Here is a 25,633-nt window from a genome sequence, read left to right on the forward strand (position 1 = left end):
AATGAATAATTTTGTTTTGTCTTTTTCTTCTCCCTTCCACTCCCATATCAAGCCCCTTCATCCCGTAGACGAGCGAAGCCACTCTCGCAACTTAAATAATACCTACGAAAATTTTCGTTACTACGTTCGCAAAACTATTGGGTTTGGCTATGGAAGAGGGGACTCACCTACGAAATGGAAGGGATAAGAAAAGGAAAGAATCATCTCGCTCGCACTCGCAGTATCAGTGAGGAGCTATTTGGTTAACCTTGAGGAGCACTCGGGATGCAAAAGAACCGAGTTTGCCCAGCTCTGACTTATGTGACTAGTCCCGTAGCAGTATTTATACCCAGTTCTGTAACGCCGCGGGAAATACAGTATGCTAAAGGTATTATATTATTATCATTATTATATAAGTGTCTTGTCAGTTTTCAAGTTTTAGTGTGACTGGCTGGCGCCAAAGAACCACTCATATTTTTCGGAATGATAAAGCAGGTTGAGTTTCTGGAAATTGTTGCCGTGTCCTTTGTTTACATGCAGCGCGCAATGCTTAGCAGACAACGCTGTGTCTTTAGACTTTTGTTATCACAGCACACCCGAAGTGGATGGTTGGATCTTAGTTCTTGCAATTCTTTTGTATATTCCTTATACTCTGGCTCCTCTGACACTGTCCAAAACGTCGTCGATAGCCGTATTCTTCCGGATTAATATGCAGATTATATCTTGATCCCGTTGCGTGTGTTAATTGCGTTTATGAACTTTATTCAGTTGTTGTCGAATCTTTTACGTAAGTCTAGTGGCGGTTGTTGGGGTTCCTTGACGGTTAGATCTGAAGTTTTTCTAGTTCTCCGAAGTTTTTGAGATTTCTATATCGTCGCTCATGACAGATGGATACGATGAGGGTCGATAATCGATGGTTAATTACATTTCTGTTCGCATGCAGTTGGCTCGTTGGCTGATTTTGGTACGTCTCTTCGCTGCAGCTATTGAACGTTGAATAAATACCGTGAGACTACTTTTTTTGGTGTTTCAATCCTACCAATGCTGGAGGGCAAGCAGTTACTATGGATTACGCCTGAGGGTAGAGCGGAAGGCCCTCAGCCAATTTTCAGGAATCATGGGAACGGATGGGTGAGAAAAATGAGACAGACAAAATAAAGATAGAGGGGAAGTGTGTTATGTATTGATCTTAAGGTTGCAAGTTGGCAACAGAGCCATCTGGCTGAGTGAATCGGGAATAGTCAGTCTTTGTTCGATCTAACTCGAGTCAACATTGTCAACAGTGTACCTCTCAAATAATAAATAAACAATTGTGTTCAGATCAAACATTTGTGTTATTCAATACCAGTGTTAACCCACAAATACAAAAGTGGTGTCAGAAGTGGGATTATCACACTGGAAACTGTTTATTATCGGGTGCCAGTGTTCGACGTGGAACAAAGACTCTCTGGGCATCGTGCACCCATCATAACCTAAAGTGATTTTTCTTCCCCGCCGGTTTCAAGTGCAAGTCTTGGTGTTGTCATAAATTCCAAGTCACAATGTCCGATCCACCACAAGTTTCACCGGAACTTTTGGAATCTATGGCCACCATGTTGTCTCAGGCACTTCGAGCTTCGTTACCAGGCGCGGCCGCCGCTGCAGGTCCCGAACTTGCCAACGCAGCCAACAATGGACATCTTCGTGCACCCCGTTTCAACATGGCTGAATACCGCCCGACAGAGGGCACCACCGTTCAGGACTACTTCACACGTTTCTCCTGGGCTCTGGAACTGAGTGAAATACCGGCCGAGCAGCACGCCAACTATGCCCGTGTTTACATGGGCAGAGATCTGAATGATGCGTTAAAGTTTTTGATTAGCCCTCGCCTACCTCAGGACCTGACGTACGCCGAAATCCAGCAAACCCTCATAAAACATTTTGATCACGCAAAAAACAAGTTCGCAGAGAGTTATAAATTTCGTAAACTCACACAAAATCCGGGCGAATCAGTCGCAGACTTTGCTCTCAGGCTTAAACAAGGTGCAGTGTATTGTGAATTTGACGCTTTTTTGGACAGAATGCTCATCGAACAACTGTTGTTCGGACTCGAATCGCAAGTGACATGTGATGAGATCATCGCAAAAAAACCAGCATCTTTTGCGGAAGCGTTTGAAATCGCAAATTCTCTCGAAGCGACTCGTCTGACATCGGACACGGTGAAAAACAAGGTGGAACCAGCAAACAAGTTGGGATTTGCACCCCTAAAGCTGAAGTACACGAAACGTCTAAATCAAGGCAGACCCCATACACAACCCCATGGAGTACACAAACCAACCGGATCGCCTTATCAACCGCGTCAAAGCCAGGATAAGCAGTGGGCCTGTCAGGGCTGCGGAGGTCAACATGCTCGTTCTCAGTGCCCGTACCGTGACGCCACCTATCACGCCTGTAATAAGAAAGGTCACCTTGCTTCCGTTTGCAGATCTGGGAACATCAGACAAGTCAGAGACTACTCAGACTCTGAAGAAGATTTTCCAGCCGAAGAAGTCGACCAGATGCGACGTCTCAACAAAATGGACGTTGTCAACTCTGTCAAATTTCCTGGGAAGGTGGTGCTTGATGTCCTTATCAACGGACGTAACGTCAAAATGGAAATTGACACCGGCGCGCCATGCGCAATCATGAGCAAACAAACGCTTGACAGTGCCAAAATCAAATACAAATTGCTGGAAACCAACCAACAATTTGCGAGCTTTTCTGGTCATCGAATTTCCTGCCTCGGTCGCGTATCTGTCAACGCTCAAATCGGATCCTCAGTTCGGAAGCTCGACCTTTATCTGGCGGATGGCATAGTCGACTCGCTTTTGGGCCGCGAGTGGATCGTCGCATTTGCAAACGAGATTAATTTCTCAACCTTTTTTGGAAATGCAGCATCAGTCCACGCCGTCAATCCGGTTTCTCCAAGGCCATCGTTGCAGCAACAGGCTCAATTGGACAGCATCCTGACACAGTTTGAAAGCTCGTTCGACGATAAACCTGGAAAACTCATAGGGCCTCCTGTCAAACTGCACTTTAAACCCGGATACAAACCCGTCTTTTCCAGAGCTCGAGATGTTCCCTACGCTTTGCGTGATGCATATGCACGCGAAATTGACGCCAAGCTGAATTCGGGCGTGTACAAACGGGTCGAATACTCGGAGTGGGCTTCGACGACACATGTGGTGGCAAAAAAGAACGGGAAATTACGTATCACTGGAAACTATAAACCTACACTAAATCCTCAGCTGATCGTAGACGAACATCCAATCCCACGAGTGGAGTGCATCTTTAACAAAATGCGAGGCGCAAAGTGGTTCTGTCATCTTGACATCACGGATGCCTATACGCATGTCACAATCGACGACGAATGTGCTCACGCGATGACTCTCAACACGCCTACTCATGGCCTAATCCGACCGACACGCGCGGTCTACGGAGCAGCAAACATCCCTGCAGTGTGGCAACGTCGAATGGAAGAAGTGCTGCGTGATCTGCCCTGCGTCGTCAATTTTTTCGATGATACCATCGTCTTCGCAGACTCGTTCGAGAACTTGCTCCGGGCCCTGTGTGCCGTGCTGGAAAGGATGCGTCATCATGGGCTGAAACTCAACAGAGCCAAATGTAAATTTGCAGAAACTACACTCCACTGCCTGGGTCACAAACTTGATGCACAGGGAATCCACAAATCCGACTGCCACATCGAAGCTATCCGCGATGCACCAAAGCCTTCAACACCGGAGGAACTGCAACTTTTTCTGGGAAAGGCTACGTATTACAGCGCATTCATCCCGGATTTGTCAACGCGAGATCGGCCTTTGCGTGACATGCTTCGTAGCGAACCGTTTACCTGGACTCCAGCTGGCGAAAAAGCATACGTCGACATCAAAGAAACTTTGGTATCACCCCAGGTTCTCATGCAATACGACCCCTCGCTACCGCTATTGCTGGCGACTGATGCCAGCAAAACCGGGTTGGGAGCTGTGGAGTTTTTCGTCTATCTCTACGCACGTCATTTCGTTCTCATTACGGACCACAAACCGCTAACACAAATCCTGCATCCAGAAAAATCACTGCCGGTGCTGTGCATTAGTCGGATGGCAAACTACGCGGATTACTTGGCTCATTTTGACTTCGAGGTGGTTTTCAAAGACTCGAAGGCAAACGCCAACGCAGACTACTCTTCCAGGGCGCCGTTACCAACCACGGTCAACCAAGTTTGTCTTCAGTCATTGGTAGAGGGGGAAGGAGCAGGAACGGACGAGTTTGACCACTTTGTACTCCACCAAATCAAACAATTACCAATTCGAGCAGAAGCCATCGCCAGGGCAAAGAGGAAAGATGAGCACCTTGGCAACATTCTGAAGCTTTTGGAATCAGGTCAAGACCTCCTTCGTCACGGCTTCAAGTCATCTGAAGCCAACTACACCACGGCCGCTAATTGTTTGTTGTTTGAACACAGAGTTGTGATTCCACCTTCACTCAGAAACGCCATTCTTCAGGATTTGCACGCCGCTCACATCGGAATCGTCAAAATGAAAGGGCTGGCCCGCTCGTTTGTTTTCTGGCCTGGCATCGATGCTGCAATTGAGCATGTCGCCAAATCTTGCACTGAATGTGCAAAGCATGCACACGCCCCCGTACAATTCCGAGAGCACCACTGGGAGTACCCTACAGCTCCATGGCAGAGAATCCACATTGATTACGCCGGGCCAGTTGCTGGAAACATGTTGCTCATTATCGTGGACGCCTATAGCAAGTGGTTGGAAGTCAGAGTAACCAAGTCCACGACATCAGCTGCTACGAGCCGAATCCTCGACAACCTTTTTGCAACGTTTGGGGCACCAGTCATCCTGGTTTCGGACAATGCTCCTCAATTTACATCCGCAGAGTTCAAAAACTTTTTGATGATGTCTGGCGTGAAGTACCATAAGCTCACAGCTCCTTACCATCCCTCGACAAACGGCCAAGCTGAAAGATGCGTACAGACGGTCAAGGACGCCCTGCGCGCGATGTCAACAACCGAGAGCACTCTTCAAAGCAACATCAACTAGTTCCTGCGACAATATCGGAAAGCTCCTCACGCTACCACCGGTGCATCCTCTGCTCAGCTTTTCATTGGGCGTGATCTGCGCGCAAGACTCAACCTTGTTCTCCCAGATGATTTACACACCAAGATTTCTGAGAAACAGAAGGCCAGTTTTGATGCAACCTACCGTAAATTTCATCAGGGAGACTTGGTGTATTTTCTCTCAGAAAATCCGCGCATGGACAAATGGATTGTTGGAGAAGTCGTGTCCTGCTTGGGAGATTTGCACTACGAAATTGAATTTCACGGCAAACGGTTCAAAAGGCACATTGATCAGATTCGCAGTCATGAACATTCACCAGATCGGGGAAACACAATGGGAGCAGCAGAACCTGATCGTGTCGTTGGCGACGGAATCAATTGCGGTGCACCACGCAGGACACGTTTCTACGGCCAAGCCCAAGCTCAGTCAGAGCAGCCACAAACATCAAGACGAACTCCAGCACTTCCGGCTACACCTGTAGCATCTCCGGTTCCTGCGATCCCTGCACCCGCAATGCCGTCCACCCCAAGGATTCCACGCAGATCTCAACGAGAGCGCCGTGCTCCACTTCGGTTCTCTCCGGAGTGACGTAAAGTGTAGAAAAGAAGAGACAAGATGGGAAGGTGTTTTTCTTTGCTCATAATTTAAAATAGAACGTTCTTTTTATTTTTTATTTATTTCATTTCATTTTATTTTTTTCTTTTAATAATCCAAGTTTTAATAGTTAATTAAAGAAGGGAGGAAATGTTGTGTATTGATCTTAAGGTTTCAAGTTGGCAACAGAGCCATCTGGCTGAGTGAATCGGGAATAGTCAGTCTCTGTCCGATCTAACTCGAGTCAACATTGTCAACAGTGTACCTCTCAAATAATAAATAAACAATTGTGTTCAGATCAAACATTTGTGTTATTCAATACCAGTGTTAACCCACAAATACAAAAAAGTGAAACATTAGCTGTAGAATATTATTACTGCCTCAGTATGTACCTAACTGAATCGAACCGGTATCCACCCTTGAGCTGTGCCGCTCGGTCAACGTGAAGATGAAGTTTCACACCGTTTGTTATGTCATGGTCAGTTAAGATTCGTTCCCCAGACGAATCCTTCGTTCGAATTACCGAGATCATGATTCCTGCATGACGTTTAGGTCAATTATGACGTTGCTTCTTCATCATCAGATGTAATCATAGAGTATAAATACTTGGAGACAGCATCGTACGGTACAAAGTACAATCATGACAGGATATGTAATAAGGTACCATTTCTTTTCTTTCTAGCACGGCCTGATTATCTCTCTCTTCCCGGTCGGATCTCCCTCCATCTGTTCTGACACCTACACATCCACGAGACTTACACATAGCTCATGTCTCTACCGCATTGAGGAGAAGCAACAAGAATTATCATAGTTAAATTAGTTGATTGTAGCTTATAATATATTTTAATAATCAATAATGCTTCGTGACAGAAAATAAAAAAACATTCGTGTTGTTAATATTCACCCCTCGGTGAATTGACTCTATTGAGTTAACGTTTCAGTCCCTTGATTTTAGGATTTCATAAAAAAAAACAATACAATTGAAATGGACTGTGATAAAATTTAATTTTGCTGTAGATATGCAGCATTTATACTGCAATTGTATCTGTTTTTTACATGCGATATACAATTCAAAATAAACCTGCGTTTGGATCCATAGTACAGCAGATAATGCAACTAATAAAGAAACTTATTTTAGTGTGTATGTAACTATGTCTAAGGGAATAGGTGCACACACAGGAAACGGAATTTCAATCAGACTGCATTAGAAAAATAAGGAATAGAATGCTTTTCCATGTATTCATGCACTAAGGATGGATCCAAGTATAGCTAATCCTCAAAATTTTTATATCCGTTGACATTGTTCGGTTTCATTCACGACCTTCCCTTCAGACGAAATCTGTTAATAAGTATCAATACATGGGGGTGCATAAAGGCAATCATACGTCTCCCTTACAAGGTATGCCCAGGAATAGCTGGTTTTTCCAGCTAGTGAAGTCGCAAATGTCTTCTTTGGCATAGAAATGTTTTTTTAGTCATTCGGACAGAATTGGTACTTATCATCATCATAAGGTCGTCAGTCCTAAAACTGTTTGAACATGCACCTCCACTCATTCCTATCTTGAACTAATCTTCGCATTTCCCTAAAACTAGAACAACCCACATCCTTAACTATTTGCGAACAGTAATCTAATCTAGGTCTACTTTTACTCCTCTTAACGCCTTTTTCTGCCTCTAATATGTCTCTGAGTGCCCCCGTTTTCTACCAACCTATCTCGCCTATTTTTTATTGACTTCCATACAGTCCTCTGTTCTCCTACTTTTTCTTATACCTCTTCATTTCTAAGCCTCTCGATCCACGATATCCTCATCATTCGCCACCACATTTCGAACGCTTCTAACCTCTTGTTTTCCTCCGCGCCCACCGTTTTCGCATCCGTACAACGCCGCGCTCCAAAGATACACCTTTAACAACCTTTCTAAATTAAACCGTTCGCGAACATAGAAGTGACTTCTTTTTATTGAAGACAATTCGGCCATGCGCTATCCTTTGCTTTGTATCCCTACTACTCCTTCCGTCCTGACTTATCTAACTTCCTAGATACCTAAAAATCAACCACTTCTAATTTTTCGTCTCCTATCTTTATATTCGCTCTTTCCCTAGTGTTTTGTCCCTTGCATATAAGTATTTTTGTTCTACTTTTATCTTCATACAATACTTCTGTAAATTTAAGCATATTAGTCTTTTGCCCCTGTTGTACAGTCTTTAATGATATTGATCGCGTCTTCGATGTAAAGATTAAAAAGTAGTGGCGACAATGTGTATCCCTATCGGACTCCCCTCCTAATATTTACTTCTCTACGTTGCAGTTCCAGCCCTACAACTGCCTGTTGCTCTTTATACGTACCAACGGATACTAAAATTCGGCACGAAAAAATGCGCGGTAGAAATTGTATAGAAATAAAAAACTGAGGGTTAGCCGCATTGGGACATTTCTGATGAAGGATAAACAACGTTACATCTGATCTAAGAATTCAACCTTGTACTGGTCCTTTAACCGGTAATGATACGTAATACACTGAAGGTGCCATCTGTTAATAATGGAAAAGTTTGCGCGTTATAATGGACACGGAACAATACATAGAAACTAGTCTTGTTTCATCGAACACCCAGCTGTGAAGGCTTACGTATTTTACATATAACATGTTATTTTTATTAGTTTATAAATATTATATTTCGTTTTTCTCAGTTTTCACTGGTCAATAAGTAAAGATAAATTGATGTTAAAGAACCTCATTCGCATATTTTATCTTCTTCTTGTACTTACTAACCCAGCATGTGACAGTGGTGCCTATTGCTGCCTATTCCACATGTGTCAATCATTACTGATTTTTGATTATTGATGTAGGTGGGTTTGTGTATTTTCATTTCGGCTAAACATGATGAAATTATTATTGGATGTATCTATATGTGTTTGTGTAGGATTTTCAGTGTTCAGTATAGAAACATCTAATTAGTAGGTCGTTTTAATTTCCTTGATAGTTTGATTTCTGATTAACCATGATTAATTTGTTCAATTTGTAATTATTTCCCTATTCCACCTTGTTTCTACATTGTTCTCTAGTACACATTGTGATTTATGACGCCCTGTCTTATGTATAAGTTTATCTGTTTTCTCATGGAATTACCTACGTAACACTAAAAATGTACAAAAATATATTTTCATGTTTTCCATTGTTCATTGTACGTAACAAACTCCTGCCGGAAAGTTTCAATGCCACATACCTTTGTAACGCAGCGGGTCGCTTGAAATCACATAAAAACCGGGTTATTTTAAGTTTATTGACCAATTTTTACGACTGATCAAAAATAGAAGACTTAATTTATTAAATATTTTGAATTACATCCTAGGTGAAGCAATACTATAGTAAACTAAATGCTGGTGTTAATTGCATTTACAATTCGACGATCTTAATGTTATGTTGTACCAAAGAACTGCATATATATTTTTAGTCATTAATTTTTCACCACTTGCATCATAACAGCAGGCAGAATATATGAAATAAAGACCAGGTGTAACTTAATTTGATCCTACACATATTTTTTTTGTCGTGATATTCGATTAATTCCCGCTTCTCTCGAAAACTTGTAAACAGCAACGTAAAGAGATAATTGTCGGTTCGTTATCTTATATGAAATTGACATTTTGTTTGTGAAAAACAACGACTCAAAATAAGCATCATTACTTTACTTTTTTTATTACTTGAACGAAATTATTTTGAAAATGATACCATTATTTTTGTATTATTTAAGTGTAATATATAAGAGAGTAACTAATTACAATTAAGCTTAAAATAGACGCTAGTTGTATGAATAAGTTTTAACAATAAACAATTTGACATTTTGCTTTTATAATTTATTGCTTACTAGCTTTCCCCCGCGGCTTCGCTCGCAGAAATTGATATTGTTTCTCCATAAAATTTTTTAACTCCCAATTCACCCTTATAACGTTTTAATTTTATGTAATGTCGCCATCTTAGATTTCAAATACAAACGTAATAACAACATTTCATCGTTAAGGGTTGATATTTAAAAATTACCAAAATACGTATTTGCTTAATTTCGACAATGAGCAACCTTCGAGTAAATCCGAGTATAAATAAAATATACCCCATGGAAACGCTGCAACCACTTTTCATTTGAATAATAATATCAAACAGCATATATACCAAGTTTCTAGTAAATTCAACCACAAATAAAGTATGTCCCAAACAAAAATTGCAACACCTTTTTAACCCCCCTTTGGAGGTTGAATTTTTTAAAATGTCGAGATAGGTCTTTCAGAAATTGAATGAGAGACCATTAAGACTAAGTTTCAAGTAAATCTGACCACAAATAATCTAGTGTAGCGACCACGAGCGTGATTGTGTGCGATCGGGCACACGTGTGTGTGAGCGGCTTATCGATTCGCCGACTAGCCGCGGGCACCTTTCTTCATGTGTGCCGTATTTGTAAATGTGTGTGTCACACCTGCGTTTTGGGAAAGCTGTTAACAGTTCAAAGAAAAAATAAATTATACGGACGTTTTCCAGAAGGTTCCGGAAAGTAAACAAAAGGAAGAGACGATCGCCGAGAGATAAAGAAATAAAGTGACCATTGCAGAAGTGAATCGAGAAATAAATTGATTGTGATAGCAGTAAAATAAATAGGGCATACTTAACCATAGACGTTTAGCTGTCAGTTGCGCTTTGTTATTCCATGTCAGTTGCGTTTTGTTATACCATTTTTAACAAATGAACGACTAGACTGATAAATTTTTCGTTTTACTGTCAGTTGCGTTTTGTTATTTCATATCAATAGCGTTTTCTTATACCAAGTTTTTTTCTCCATGGGAACGGGTTAAAAAGTATTCTATATCCGTGTCTTGGTTTTAAGCTACCTCCCCACCAATTTTCAACCAAATCGGTTCAGCCGTTCTTGAGTTATAAATAGTGNACCCACTACACACTTCCTCAAATTAATGAGGAAAAAATTGTTGCTGTTGTCACACCCCCGCCGGGAATAGAACCCGGGCTCTTTGGCTTTATTTGGCTTTACGCGCCAATGCTTTGACCACTAAGCTACGACAGATGACAACAGCAACAACGACAAACTGTACTTATTAGGTCACAAATCCGTCGAACTAATATATACTATGCTTAAACCTATATATTTATGTTTAGAATAGTCTTTCCGATCAGAATGAGACTATGGAGATAGTAAAATTACGGTACTTTTTTGTTGAATCTTCAGAATAATTTTATTTTCAGGACTATTTATTAAAAGGTGCTTAATATTTGTATGCGTTTTGGTACATTGACTCTTTCACATTCTGTAATAATAGTAATAATAATAAGTAAAGCAAATCTGGAAAATATAAAAAAGAAAAACTTGCAATTGCTTGGCGTTTATATATTTTTCTTAAAGTGGCAATTTGCCAGCACATATATCACAACTGAAGCGTAAACGAGTTTTTGCTTTTCGTGGAAAATCTTTTGAGTTGATTTCATGCGATATTTAGAAAACCGAACCATTAACTTTTCATCAGAATCGTGGAGCAATTAACCAAGAAGTAAACTTTAATGATATTTAAAATTGTGACATTTCGTTCTGGCTTTACTTTGCTAGAAAGAGAAGTTTGACTTCCAGACAGAGCCTGTTGCATTCCTATATTTGTTATGTAAATAACACGAAATCGTTTAAAAATTATGCAGCTGAATGAATTTTAAATCCAATCATATTAACTACTATTTATATGCAACTTTGATGGTTTTAGACGATACGTACTGAAACTTCATTTTATTTCACTTCAGAAGATGAAACAAATAAACTTTCAGACCATCAGTATCAATTACTAATGTCCGGACCAGATTTGATCCGGTTCACTGATTCGGATCCTTCAAAAGTGAAATGAACTGGCTCCTAAAATTTTGAATGTCAGGTCATGGATCTTAGTCAGATTAGTAAAAAAGTAAAACCGACGAATTACTATTAACGAACGGTTTTTGCGCTTTCGCTTCTCTTTTTAGAAGCAAGAAATGTAAGCTTTGAGTTGATCTCAAGTCTCTTGAATGCAGATACAGTTATATAATTATTACAATCGGGTCACGCAGATGTAAGATTTACTGCGATTCAAAAACTGGATTATTTTCCGAATCTTTGCAATAATCTAGAGACGATGGCACGATTCTCCAAAAAGATCCGAATTTCCAATTACTACTAAGGTTTTCAGCCAGAAGACTGATTGGGCAAGCACTACCATTTCATCATCTTGAACCAATATTCGTACTTCTTGAAAACTAGTGCAACTTACACCGTTGCAGCTATACTTCAGAACATTTATCTAAAACAGGTCTCCCTTTGCCCCTCTTAATTATTGGTTTTGCTTGTAATGTGTCTCTAACTAACCTTTTATATCGGAGAAGGTATTCTAACAACCTATTTCGTCTAGTTCTTATATCTCCTCATTTCTAACCTTTCCAATCCACGGTGTTTTTAAGTTCTCGCATAGCAACAACTTTTAACTAGTTAGGAAGCATGTATGAAGATTTTGGAGGTATGTAAGATTTCGACGTAATAAACGTAACGGAGATATTGCAAAAATATCGAAAAATTACATTCCAAAGATTGTAACTGGGCAATGCAAGCACGAACGGAAGAAAAAGAGAAAAACGACAGGAGGCATGTTGACCGGAAGTAGTAAAAATATTTATTTAGATAAGAAGTGAGCAAAATTTGATGGGTTTAATTAATGCAAAAATGGTAGAAATACACATCAGAGCGTGAAATATGTTGGAAGAGGAAGATAACAGAGAAGCAGAAAAGAAAAAATACTTTGTCGATAAATACAGAAAAAAACAGAGAAACGATGTGGAAATGGTAGAAAAGATGATACTTGAAATTCTAAACGGTGACAAATACGGAGATGAAGAAGGGAAAGCCACATTCTTTGAAAAAAAAAGGATTAGTTACTGATTACGGAGAAGCGTGGAAGGTAGTACACGAATGTAAGGTAAGTAAGAGAGTGGATTCAGATCACAGACCTGCGGAAGTAACCCTAGGAAACGCCTAAACAAGAAAGGCAAAAACAGTCCAAGAAGGAGTAATTGAAGACTGGAAGAGGAAGGTACTAGAAATTACGAATAAAGGATGAATGGAATCAATTAACCAACGAAGTAAAGAAAGCCCTAACAAAAAATACCATAAAAATCAGGAAAAATAATCCAGACAAAAGAAAATGGTGGGATAATTAATGTAGAAGAAGCAAAGCAAAGTAAATCTGAATAAATTGTTAAGAAGGAAGGTAAATAGCACTTTAGAGAATAAAAATATCAGGAGATAAATGAGAGCATGCAAGATTATGTAAACTAAAACAAGAGAAAGAAAAAAAAATGGAAAAAGAATAACTTTTAAAAGTTAACAGAAATGAAGAGCTGCAATAAAAAGGAAATACAAAAAAGAGTGAAAATAGATGTAAGTTTCACAGAGAATGAGTCGATAAACCACTTTAGGCAACTATTAGAAGGGAGAAGAGAAACTAACACATGAAAAAGAAATCTACAGAGAATGCAAAAAAATCGAAAAAAAAAATTTAAATTACAAACAAGGTAATAACAAATTTAATAAAGAGGCCTAAAACAGGAAAGGCGACAGCAGAAGACAACATAAGGATTGAAGCTTGGATTCACGCAAACGAAAAGACAGTTCGAAGACACGGAAAAATAATACAAAAAAAATTAACGGAGAAGATATACCAGAAGGATGAAAGAGAGATGGATCTTCCCAATCGTTAAGAGTGGAGACAAAAAGTAAACGGAAAACTATAGAAGAATAACCTTTCTGGATACGAATCCTAAAAAATGCAGAAGAGAATTAGAAAAGGAATGCTGGGAAAATATAAAGTAAAAGTAAAACACTAATGGCTGAAGTAGGAACAAGTAAATGAGAAGGAGAATTAACAGAACATTTTGAGAAATAACGCAAAACTAAAATATTTATAATTGAAAGGAAAATAAAAACAAAATTGATAGTAACGTTTAGATGTTGTAATGAATGGAAATGAAAATGACATTGGTAAAATTAAGAAGAAAAGACATGCAGGATCAAAAAAGGCATGGACTGAATGAAGAAGACCCACAAAAAAACGGAAAAAATGGGTCAATAAAAAATTTAAATACTAATATAAGTATAACTTTAATCCATGTTGTCGAATTAATTCTGGAAATAAGATGATGTCTAATATAATTCCAATTCGACAATGAAATTGAATATCACTCAAATTAAATGAATTATTATGATATTAAACAAAAATTAATTCAATTTTATTTAAAACATTTTTCAGATTTTAATTTTTACTTAATTAATCTGAAACTATTTTTTTTTAAACTTTTAAAAGCACAAACGTNGACACGGAATCTAAAAATAAAAGAAGAAATTTCTGAAAAAAAAACATTAAAGTTTATGTGCATCATAATAAACATTTTTATTTATTGGGTCAATTATAATAAATTCCAGATTAGTAAAAACTTGTTGCTTGTATTACTCTTCTGTGAACTTTTATTTTGATACATTATTATAATGTATTTATTTCATTGAATGTAGTGAAGAAAGATGTTCGAGAAAGATGTTGATGACTCAAGACCTAAATACTAAACTAAATGTGATGCAAAACGGTCTTAATCTTAGTTTTACTTTTGAATATCAACTGTCATTGAATATTTCTGTTATTTTATAACTTGATTTTATTTGCATAGTAATTAAATTATTAATGTACCTGCTCATTTTTATGTTTTGATAGGACAGTAGAATGTTTTATTGTAGGGGCGATAATCTTTTCTTGATTGTCGTCCAATACAGTTACAATGTTAATAACAGGCGAGTCCAGTTTTTCCTGTTGTTCTTGTTGTATGTTCTCTCCTATTCGCCATGATCTGAATAGATTTAGAAGGAATGACAAATTTGGCATTCTTCTTGTAGGTGACGCTTTGGCAATTGCTTTATCATGGGATAGTTCTGAAAAGATTAATTACTTGAATGTATACACTATATTTGCTTTATTTGTAACTATATTGTTCTTGCAATTATTGTTTTAACGAAATTAGTTTCACAGATGTATTTTACCTCAAAAAAATATAACTATTTTTCAATTAAAACTTCTTTGAATTTTAAACTTATTACTTGAAACCATGTTTACTTAATAAATAAATAACAATTAGGTACTTTTTATTGGGGGAATATACAATTGCATTTTAAAGAAAATATCAACTTTTGCCACTTGCACATTTAAAATGGATGGTTTGCAAATTAAAATGAAGGGCTTTAATTTTAATATTGCCTTCTTTATAATAGATTGATTGCAGTTTGAAATGATAGCTTTCAAACTTGAATGGATTATTGCACTTTAGAGAATAGAAAATTCTTCTCAATATAATATAAAATAATAGCCTCACTCATTTTTAGGATAAGGAACATATAATAAACTTAAAAGAAGTATTTATATAATGTTTGTATATATTTATTACTAAAATATAATAGTATTATTATTAACTATTAAATGTAGGTAGTTTATTGCTTCCACACCTTCTTCTTAGGCATACATTTTGCAAGAATTGCACTGTAATTGCATATTCAAGATCATCTGATTCCGTATTGACCATAAATTCTTTACAAAAGCTGACTATTGCACTAAAATCTATATACGTATACGTAATCAAAGATTAAGATGTACACGCATACAGAATGTTCCGTCTGAACTGCATAGGTACATTATTGGTTTGTCGTGTTTCGTTAACGTTCCAGTGTATATTTATTGACCACATCTACATTTTAATGAGCGATGTATAGTTTTTTCGTCCAAACATATTTTTAGTAATGCGTTAATATACAATGCCTTCATATATTGAGAGCCACGTAACCTTATTTTTCATAACCGAAAGTGTATTTGTTAAATTGGGATTGGCGCTCTGAATCTGGTTTCTAGTTAATTACTAAAAATACCACTGTCTATCAATTATTAGTCAGACTTTGTGCATCTTGGGTTGCAACCACACACACGGAGGTCACGTGGTCCTCGGTCATTTAGAGCGGGTAAATTTTCTCTAAAGTGAAATGTTATATTCTCAAAGTCCATTTTGTTTTTCAAAATATGTATCATTATGTGTGTATTGCCTTTAATGAAAGTTTGAAATGTTTTTGAAGTGAAACTTCTTTACGCACAGTAGAGTAAGTTCGTTTCATGCGAGTTGCTATGTAACGAAATCATGCAACGCATTTCCCGCGCTGTCTGTCCCTATGTATGCTTAGATCTTTAAAACTATGCAACTGATTTTAATGCGTCTTTTTTTAATAGATAGAGTAATTCAAGAGGAAGTTTATATGTATAATACATGCACAATATAGTAGAGAAACACTGATAATTTTAGAGGCTTGCAATGTAATATCGTTAATAAATACATTTTTTTGCGCTTACATTGCAAACGCTGGCTGAACCCTACGAGATAGATCAAAATAATATACTACAGTATTGTACACCTTAAAAAGGTTTACAAAAATGTCCGCGATGGTATACGTCTGTCTCTTAGGGATAACCCACAATAACCATTTTTTATCCTTTACTTTTTACGAGAAATAATGGCTTATTTACGAAGCGATTTTAAACAATACAGCATTAATCCTTATCCAGTTAAGTATTTTTAAATACATCGTGCATTTAATATAGATCAATATGGCCCTTTACAGCATGTAANAATTACATGATCCATTTAGCCCTGGAGCCGTAACCTTAATTATATTATAATCAACCCTGTGTTACAGACCAAAGGGTAGGGGAAAACCGGGAGACTTGCCCAGGTGGGAGAGTTGAGCCACCTTTCAAAATTGTATTTAAATTTAGCAAAAACGAAACGTTAAAGCATTCATTGGTCGCACGCAAGAGGCCAATCATAAGTATGCAGCGATTTTGCACCAAAGTGGTGTTGTTCGTCAATGACAATGTAAAACGTGTTTTTGTTGCTGCGGAGTATATTTTTTTGTTTTAAGTAGTTTTGTGATTGCTGTCGTATTTATTGAGGTACTTATTGTGTGTTGCTATTATTATATTGCCAGACAAATGTAGTTTAACGTGTGCTAAGTTTTTTTTATCCACGATCGGAGGTTTTTCTTTGTCATAACCTAAATTGGGAATTAGTGTGAGCGGGAGAGTTGAACCAGAGTGGTTGCGGGAGACTTGCTCAGTGGTTCATGTCTCCCACTCAAAGTGACACTGAAGGTGGCGGAAACTTTTCTAATAAAAAAACTAACAAGACTCACGGAAAAACTAAAGGAAAAAAAGATAAACAGAAAGATAAGAAAAGTCAATCCGTCCATAAGAAAACTAAACCAAATAAAACGATAATAAAAAGCGACACGGAATCTGATGAAGATGTTGTGCCGTACGCTGATAGTTCCTCTGATGATAATTTTGGAGAGAATCCTGTCATGGGAGATCATTGATACTGCTACGTTTGTCAAACGGAATATGTTATGACTATGCGTCTTTGTCTTTTATGTGGTAGATATGTTCATGAGTTATGTGTAGGGCTTACAGAAGATATCGAGGATTTCATTTGTCACGAATGTGATGAGAAATAGTTTTCTGTGCAATACTAGGGTCAATTGAAAAGTCCCCGGCCTGACACATAGATGGCGGCACCAGAACTAAATCCATATGATTTTCAGTTAGTCATAACCTTCAAAAGACGCGTCTATAAATTTGACGGCTGTCGGATCATTAGTTTGTGAATTATAGCATTTTTAGTGAAGCAACTTTTGTTATTGTAAAAAAAATGGATAAAAAGGAATTTCGCGTGTTGATAAAATATTGCTTTTTGAAGGGAAAAAATACAGTTGAAGCAAAAACTTGGCTTGATAACGAATTTCCGGACACTGCCCCAGGAAAATCAACCATCAAGGATTGGTATGCTNGTGACGATCAAAATTGGCAAAGTCCGCAATAAGCAATCGGTGAGAATGAACGTATCTTCTTTCTTGTTTCCACTTGCGATTGTAGTCATTTGCTGCGTTTTGGATACGACCTTGTTAAGTTAGAAAATACTTCATGAGTAGTACAGACAAAGTGAAAAGAGATAACCGAATAATACTAAGCAGTGAGGGGTTACATGCTACTTAGGTAGGCAAAAGATCAGGGTCGGCTTTATAACTGCCTGGAATTATATCTGTAAACAAGCGTAATAACTTTCCTAAATTCCGGATCATGTTGAACTTTCTTTAAAGTGCTCAAATTTTGCTTGTCTGCATCTCTTTCTGTGATACATTAACTGGTGTAATGTTATTCCTTTTTCTTTATTAATTTTCCTTGCAATTCCTACGTGGCATCTCTTTTTAACAAATTAGAATTAAAATAAATAGAAAATGTTCGTATCAGATGACAATGCATCATGTGCTCTTTGTAATTACAATTCAATATGGTAGATGCTTTCAAATGACGGATAGTTATTATGTAAAATCGAATAAAGTTGTATTACTATCTTCAATAGATTTTTTATGAAAGCTTTGTTGACCCTACATGGGGTGCAATATCGTCTACTGAAAAGCTGAACTTTACTGACTTAGTCACGTCGTGAGCTTTATGATGCATGCAAAATGAAACAAACAAAGAAATGTTTATTAGCTTATATACAAGAAAACAGATCTAATAGAGAGGGGTGATTCCACAAATTGTACGGAGGTTTAAGAAATCTCTGTGTGATTTTTCAATTATATCATTAAAAAGCATAGAATAGCGCAGGGTCGAGTCGCCTTCAATAAAAAGAAGTCACTTCTATACACACGAACGATTAATGTAGAAATTCGAAAGAGATTGTTAAAGGTGTATGTTTGGAGGGCGGCGCTAGACGTGTGTGAAACATGGACGATGGAAAGGAATAGATTATAAGCCTTCCAAATGTGGTGTTACCGGCGAATTATGAGGATAACGTGGATAGAGAAGGTTAGAAATGAAGAGGTATTAGAAAGAATAGGAGAATAGAGGACTGTATGGAAGTCAATAAGAAATAGGCGAGATAGGTTGGTTGGACACCTTCTCAGGCATGAAGGTCTAGTCAGAGACATAGTAGAGGCACAAACGAGAGTTAGGAGGGGTAGAGGTAGACCCAGATTAGATTACTGCTCGCAAATAGTTAAGGATGTGGGTTGTTCTAATTTTAGGGAAATGCAAAGATTAGCTCAGAATAGGAAGGAGTGGAGGTGCGTATCCAAACCATCTTAGGACTGACGATCTTATGATGATGATCACTAAACTAGCCTTTATTCACGGCTTGAATAGCATGAAATCACATCACACCATGGTTTAAATAAAATTTTATATAGGTATATAACTTCTGGTACTCTTTCTTTTTACTATGCGCCTAAATTTCAAAGAAGAGATTCGAAATAAGGTAGGTTCTATGTCATACTAGGTAAAATTTGATTTAAATTAGTTTGTAATTACACTGATGACACCTTCATTTAAAGAATATCAGAACATGCATCAGTTGTTCAGTGGAAGAATGCCCGCCTTCCAGTCGATGCTATTGGTTTTTCTTTATTGATACGTACTAGATAAAATAAATTGATCAAATTTCGACCACGCGCGATACTAATGAACATAATAAAACGAGAATCAAACAATTTATTTCAAAGAAATAGAGTGGTTACCTTGAGGCAAGCGGCGCGAATAGAAATAATACACACTAGGTGTGAGCAAAACAGAAATAGTTTGAATGAGATAAAATATGATTGAAATTGGAATTTTTTCACGGCGCATCCAAGTAAACGAAAGAGGCATATCTCTAACCGCTTGAAATGAGTCTAAACATTTTTATCTGAGAAGAAAAGTCTACATGTACAGTAACTAAGGGCACAAACATCTACCCATCAAGCTTCATGCCAATCCGATAATAAGATTAGTAAATAAGTAATCTAACCGGATTAGTAAATAAGTAATGTTTTATTGTTTATATGAAACGTTACTATTGCAATTTTGTTTATTTTGGAACAATTTTACAAAAATTTGTTATGTTAATTACATTTTCTTTGATGGCAGTGTTAAAAACAAGTTAATTATTGTATAAGATAAGATAATAAAACTATGATTGAACCTGAAAATGTTTTTTTTTCCACACAAATAATATGGTCAACTCTCCCCATTCCCCGGTTCAAGTGTCTCTGCTGGTGGGGAGACTTGACTCATCTCTCATTTTTTTTGTAAAATGCTAATAAAATTTTACCTGCGCATTTATTAGCAATACAATTAAGCACAAATGTACCTACTAAAGTAAGGCATCGCATAAGTGTATAATCGATTCTCTAAACCCAATAAACAAGTAATTATGATATTTATATTAAAAGTGGTTCAACTCTCCCGGACTTCCTACTCTTTCCTATTCTAAGCTAATCTTCACATTTCCTTAAACTAGAACAACCCAGATCCTTCACTATTTGCGAACAGTAATCTAATCTAGCTACCTCTACATTTAATTCCAGCTAGTTTTTATTAGCGCTCGTTAGACAGTCCCAATAAATTATTGACCCAAGTAAAAATCAGATGAACAATGACCTTGAAAGATGGGTGTAGTCTAACTTTTCCACTTCTTCAGCTCAGGAATGACCATAAAAGAGACTTTCTTCAAATTAAGAATGGCGAAAAATTGATATAGATGTGACGATCAAAATTGGCAAAGTCCGCAATAAGCAATCGGTGAGAATGAACGTATCTTCTTTCTTGTTTCCACTTGCGATTGTAGTCATTTGCTGCGTTTTGGATACGACCTTGTTAAGTTAGAAAATACTTCATGAGTAGTACAGACAAAGTGAAAAGAGATAACCGAATAATACTAAGCAGTGAGGGGTTACATGCTACTTAGGTAGGCAAAAGATCAGGGTCGGCTTTATAACTGCCTGGAATTATATCTGTAAACAAGCGTAATAACTTTCCTAAATTCCGGATCATGTTGAACTTTCTTTAAAGTGCTCAAATTTTGCTTGTCTGCATCTCTTTCTGTGATACATTAACTGGTGTAATGTTATTCCTTTTTCTTTATTAATTTTCCTTGCAATTCCTACGTGGCATCTCTTTTTAACAAATTAGAATTAAAATAAATAGAAAATGTTCGTATCAGATGACAATGCATCATGTGCTCTTTGTAATTACAATTCAATATGGTAGATGCTTTCAAATGACGGATAGTTATTATGTAAAATCGAATAAAGTTGTATTACTATCTTCAATAGATTTTTTATGAAAGCTTTGTTGACCCTACATGGGGTGCAATATCGTCTACTGAAAAGCTGAACTTTACTGACTTAGTCACGTCGTGAGCTTTATGATGCATGCAAAATGAAACAAACAAAGAAATGTTTATTAGCTTATATACAAGAAAACAGATCTAATAGAGAGGGGTGATTCCACAAATTGTACGGAGGTTTAAGAAATCTCTGTGTGATTTTTCAATTATATCATTAAAAAGCATAGAATAGCGCAGGGTCGAGTCGCCTTCAATAAAAAGAAGTCACTTCTATACACACGAACGATTAATGTAGAAATTCGAAAGAGATTGTTAAAGGTGTATGTTTGGAGGGCGGCGCTAGACGTGTGTGAAACATGGACGATGGAAAGGAATAGATTATAAGCCTTCCAAATGTGGTGTTACCGGCGAATTATGAGGATACCGTTGATAGAGAAGGTTAGAAATGAAGAGGTATTAGAAAGAATAGGAGAATAGAGGACTGTATGGAAGTCAATAAGAAATAGGCGAGATAGGTTGGTTGGACACCTTCTCAGGCATGAAGGTCTAGTCAGAGACATAGTAGAGGCACAAACGAGAGTTAGGAGGGGTAGAGGTAGACCCAGATTAGATTACTGCTCGCAAATAGTTAAGGATGTGGGTTGTTCTAATTTTAGGGAAATGCAAAGATTAGCTCAGAATAGGAAGGAGTGGAGGTGCGTATCCAAACCATCTTAGGACTGACGATCTTATGATGATGATCACTAAACTAGCCTTTATTCACGGCTTGAATAGCATGAAATCACATCACACCATGGTTTAAATAAAATTTTATATAGGTATATAACTTCTGGTACTCTTTCTTTTTACTATGCGCCTAAATTTCAAAGAAGAGATTCGAAATAAGGTAGGTTCTATGTCATACTAGGTAAAATTTGATTTAAATTAGTTTGTAATTACACTGATGACACCTTCATTTAAAGAATATCAGAACATGCATCAGTTGTTCAGTGGAAGAATGCCCGCCTTCCAGTCGATGCTATTGGTTTTTCTTTATTGATACGTACTAGATAAAATAAATTGATCAAATTTCGACCACGCGCGATACTAATGAACATAATAAAACGAGAATCAAACAATTTATTTCAAAGAAATAGAGTGGTTACCTTGAGGCAAGCGGCGCGAATAGAAATAATACACACTAGGTGTGAGCAAAACAGAAATAGTTTGAATGAGATAAAATATGATTGAAATTGGAATTTTTTCACGGCGCATCCAAGTAAACGAAAGAGGCATATCTCTAACCGCTTGAAATGAGTCTAAACATTTTTATCTGAGAAGAAAAGTCTACATGTACAGTAACTAAGGGCACAAACATCTACCCATCAAGCTTCATGCCAATCCGATAATAAGATTAGTAAATAAGTAATCTAACCGGATTAGTAAATAAGTAATCTAATAGGATTAGTAGAATAAGTTCTATAAATTCTAACCTATGCGGCATCTACTGTCATTATGTGAAAACCACAATCAAACATGCAGTTGTATAGATAGCAATTGAGAAAGAAGCTGGACGCTTTACATTCTGTCATATGCATCACACGACGATTGCGTAACTAGATGCAATCATAGATAGATAACAGAAACGATTTAATTGCAAAATAATTGTATTGGACGCGGGTACACTAATCCATACCTGGAATTATCGCAACTAAATTATTGCGCAACTAAAAGTTAGGTACAATTGTGGGTTAATTATATACAGGGTGTTAAATCTTTAATGACGGATTTGGTCAACTTCAAACAATCGTAGGTCCATTTTTTTTAATGGAACACCCTGTATGTCTTCCGATTGATCTATGCAGAATTTTATATTCTTTGGAATGGTACTGTGGTTCCCTATATCCATCTCTAATTTTTAAATTATTGTGAAAGCAACTAAAATCGTTCAATTTTTTACCAAGATGGCTGTGAAATTCTTAACAGAATTTCAAAATAATAAATAATACAAGTTAATTATTGTTGCTCAAACAGAAATTTAAAATTGTAGTACAAAACATAGTATTCTAAATAAATAGATACTTATAAATATAAAAAAATCCTAACTCTACAAAATTTAAAGGGTTTCTGTAGTGCAAGTTTCTAAGGGATACGCAGCGTAAGGGGAATCCGGAGTTTTTACAAGTGCTTAAAGTGGATGCTTTTTATAGGACACATACTTTCAATAGAAATTAAAACATTAAAAAATGGCCTTCGTCTGGCTTTAGATCAAAGTTTTGTATATCTTACTACAGAATTTCAAATGTCCATTCCAAATATTAAACTAAAAATTATATCTTAAAATCGATAAGAATGTTTTATTCTACGGCGCATGTACTACTGAAATTAAGTGACGTTCCTGGTTATGATATTAATGTTTGGACCTTTTATTTGTAAAGACATACTAGGTTTGTGACAAGGCTTAAAAAGTTACAATTATTACATAAAATATAATATCAAACAGGTTTCTTTAACAGCATGACCACGACAACATTCACTAACCTAACCCAACTTATCTAAAGAATGTTTTTATTTGGTTGCTTAAGATCATAATGACGTGGTAGGAAAAGGCAACACAAACGAATTGAGTGGTCATGTCTTTATTTTTGTTTATAGGAATGTGGACTTACAAAAAAAAACTAAATATGTAAAATGGTGATTGAAGTACAACTGCGCGATTGTTCCTTATTCCATGAAACAGGCAAATTTAAGTGAAATTAGTGTGTATTTGATAGAATCGACAACTAATAAACGAAAGAAAAGTGGTACGTAACGTAATAATTATTAGCATGACGTCCTTACCCAAATAATTTTAGAGAATTCGTGATTTTGTGAATTGCTTGGACATTTATCGGGAATCCCTTAAAAAGTCACAAAATAAAAACAAAACTTTAAAAACAACACACAATTTCATGTAAAACATTATTTAAGAGCATTCATAAACTATTAATACTTGTTAGTACACAATTTTCGATGCAACTTATTCGTATTACCAGTATCAAAAAATAATTTGGTTTCTTTCATGGCGGAAAGTCAATTTTCATTTTGTATAACAATAAAACTATTACGCTATTGTTTTGTGTTTAAATTAATAAAAATGTTATTGACAGTTTATTGGTTGTTTTGTACCTTCCATTGTCACTATTGTTGTTGTTAAAATTAAAATTACAAAGGTACTTTCTATTTATTCGATTTTTGGTTATTAATTAGAATACAACAAGGGAATTGTTTTAAAACAGGCAAAAGTTATTTTGAGTAATCAATTTATTTTGTTTTGTATAGCATTGAATTTTCTTTGTATATATGTATAAACTAAAGCAAGGATGAAGTAATAGTCGGAGAAACCTTAGAACAAACCTTTAATGAGTCTGTTTTAGATGTAATTTGCGTCAACTAATGGACGCGTCTGTTCTTTTTTTAATTAAATTTTTTCGAACAACGCTAGAAACTTCAGCCGCATGAAATGTGAATGCTACGAAAAATAAAGGCTATTTTATACTAATTTCTCAAACCGAAAGTTTTATATTTCTCCTACTTTATGCATGTTTAAGGGGTAGTGTAAAGCGCACTTATTGCGGAAACATGAAAGGAAACAATAACGATACATAATGTTATTACCTTTGTTGAAAGAAAAGCTTTGCGAACAAAGAATGGCTTTTTTTTTTCATAAAGTATAGAAAGCAATATCTGAGTTTATACGCAATACGTAAGTATATCCTTCTTAAAATTTCACAATAAAGGGCTTTATATTAAATATTGAAATATTTTTTGTTTAAGAGAATAATTGTAAATAGAAGCGTAAGTCAATTGTGATGACTAAAAATTTGTAATTTATATTTTTTATTCTTTTTATTAACTCTTTGCTAATGTCTTGTTTATGTGTATAAAAACCAAATTCGAAAGTATATCAAGTTCATTAAGTATTGCTTAAATATTAATTTTTGAATTAAATCTATGTATAGTATGCGCATAAACATGTAACTTACCTTTGTTTTGTAGTCCCTTAATAACGATTACTTATGTAAAAACAACCGAAAACAGCGAACGATTTTAACGTAACTCGAACTTTCGCGGAATAAGTTCGGCCAACGAATGAGAAAAGAGGCGTCCTGGAATATACCGAATAATCCTCTCCCTACACATTCACCGAAACTGATGCGTATAAAGTGGATACGCGAAACAAAAAGAGGAGTACGCTACATGCAATTCATATAAACTATGGAGTTGCTTTTTAGAAATTCATAATGATAGAACTGTTTTCAGTAATTACGTATCTATTTTCGACTTCATTCAAATGCTGTCATTACCCAAAATAGAAGGTTTGAATAAACTTTTCAATATTGTTTCATATGTTTTAGAATAATATTAGAGTAACGATGACAATGATCGACTTTATATGAATTAATTTACCTTACTGGTTGTGCATTTAGTATACCATAAGTGCATTATTATTTTAGGGTCGAAAAACTAATAATAATTATTCCTTCATAGGAAAAATATAATATTTCGTAGGGATGCTTATTTGACAGCCACCATTTGCTTTTCGCTCACACTCAAATGTATTTTAGTACTGCATATGCATTTTTAAAGTAGCGTATTCGAAAAAATTATAAGTTTTTAAGAATAATTAGTATTTTAGTTTCACTAAATAATCAAATGTAGTAAACATGTGCAATAAAAGAATACCAACG

General features: G+C 36.4%; 1 protein-coding gene across 1 annotated transcript in view; it reads right to left on the reverse strand.

Moving 5' to 3' along the window:
* LOC108735595 (transient receptor potential cation channel subfamily A member 1) overlaps window positions 1-25,071 on the reverse strand; it is a 124,085-nt gene extending 99,014 nt beyond the window's left edge. The window contains exons 1-2 of the mRNA XM_018467608.1: window positions 24,929-25,071; window positions 14,417-14,655 (exon numbers count right to left, since the gene is read on the reverse strand). Of these exons, the coding sequence (XP_018323110.1) occupies window positions 14,417-14,608 (192 nt within the window). The 5' untranslated portion in view covers window positions 14,609-14,655; window positions 24,929-25,071. The remainder of the gene's footprint in view (window positions 1-14,416; window positions 14,656-24,928) is intronic.
* Window positions 25,072-25,633: the final 562 nt, after the last annotated feature.

Source organism: Agrilus planipennis, unplaced genomic scaffold, assembly GCF_000699045.2.
Source record: "Agrilus planipennis isolate EAB-ADULT unplaced genomic scaffold, Apla_2.0 scaffold101, whole genome shotgun sequence".
In the NCBI taxonomy this organism is placed as follows: Eukaryota; Metazoa; Arthropoda; class Insecta; order Coleoptera; family Buprestidae; genus Agrilus; species Agrilus planipennis.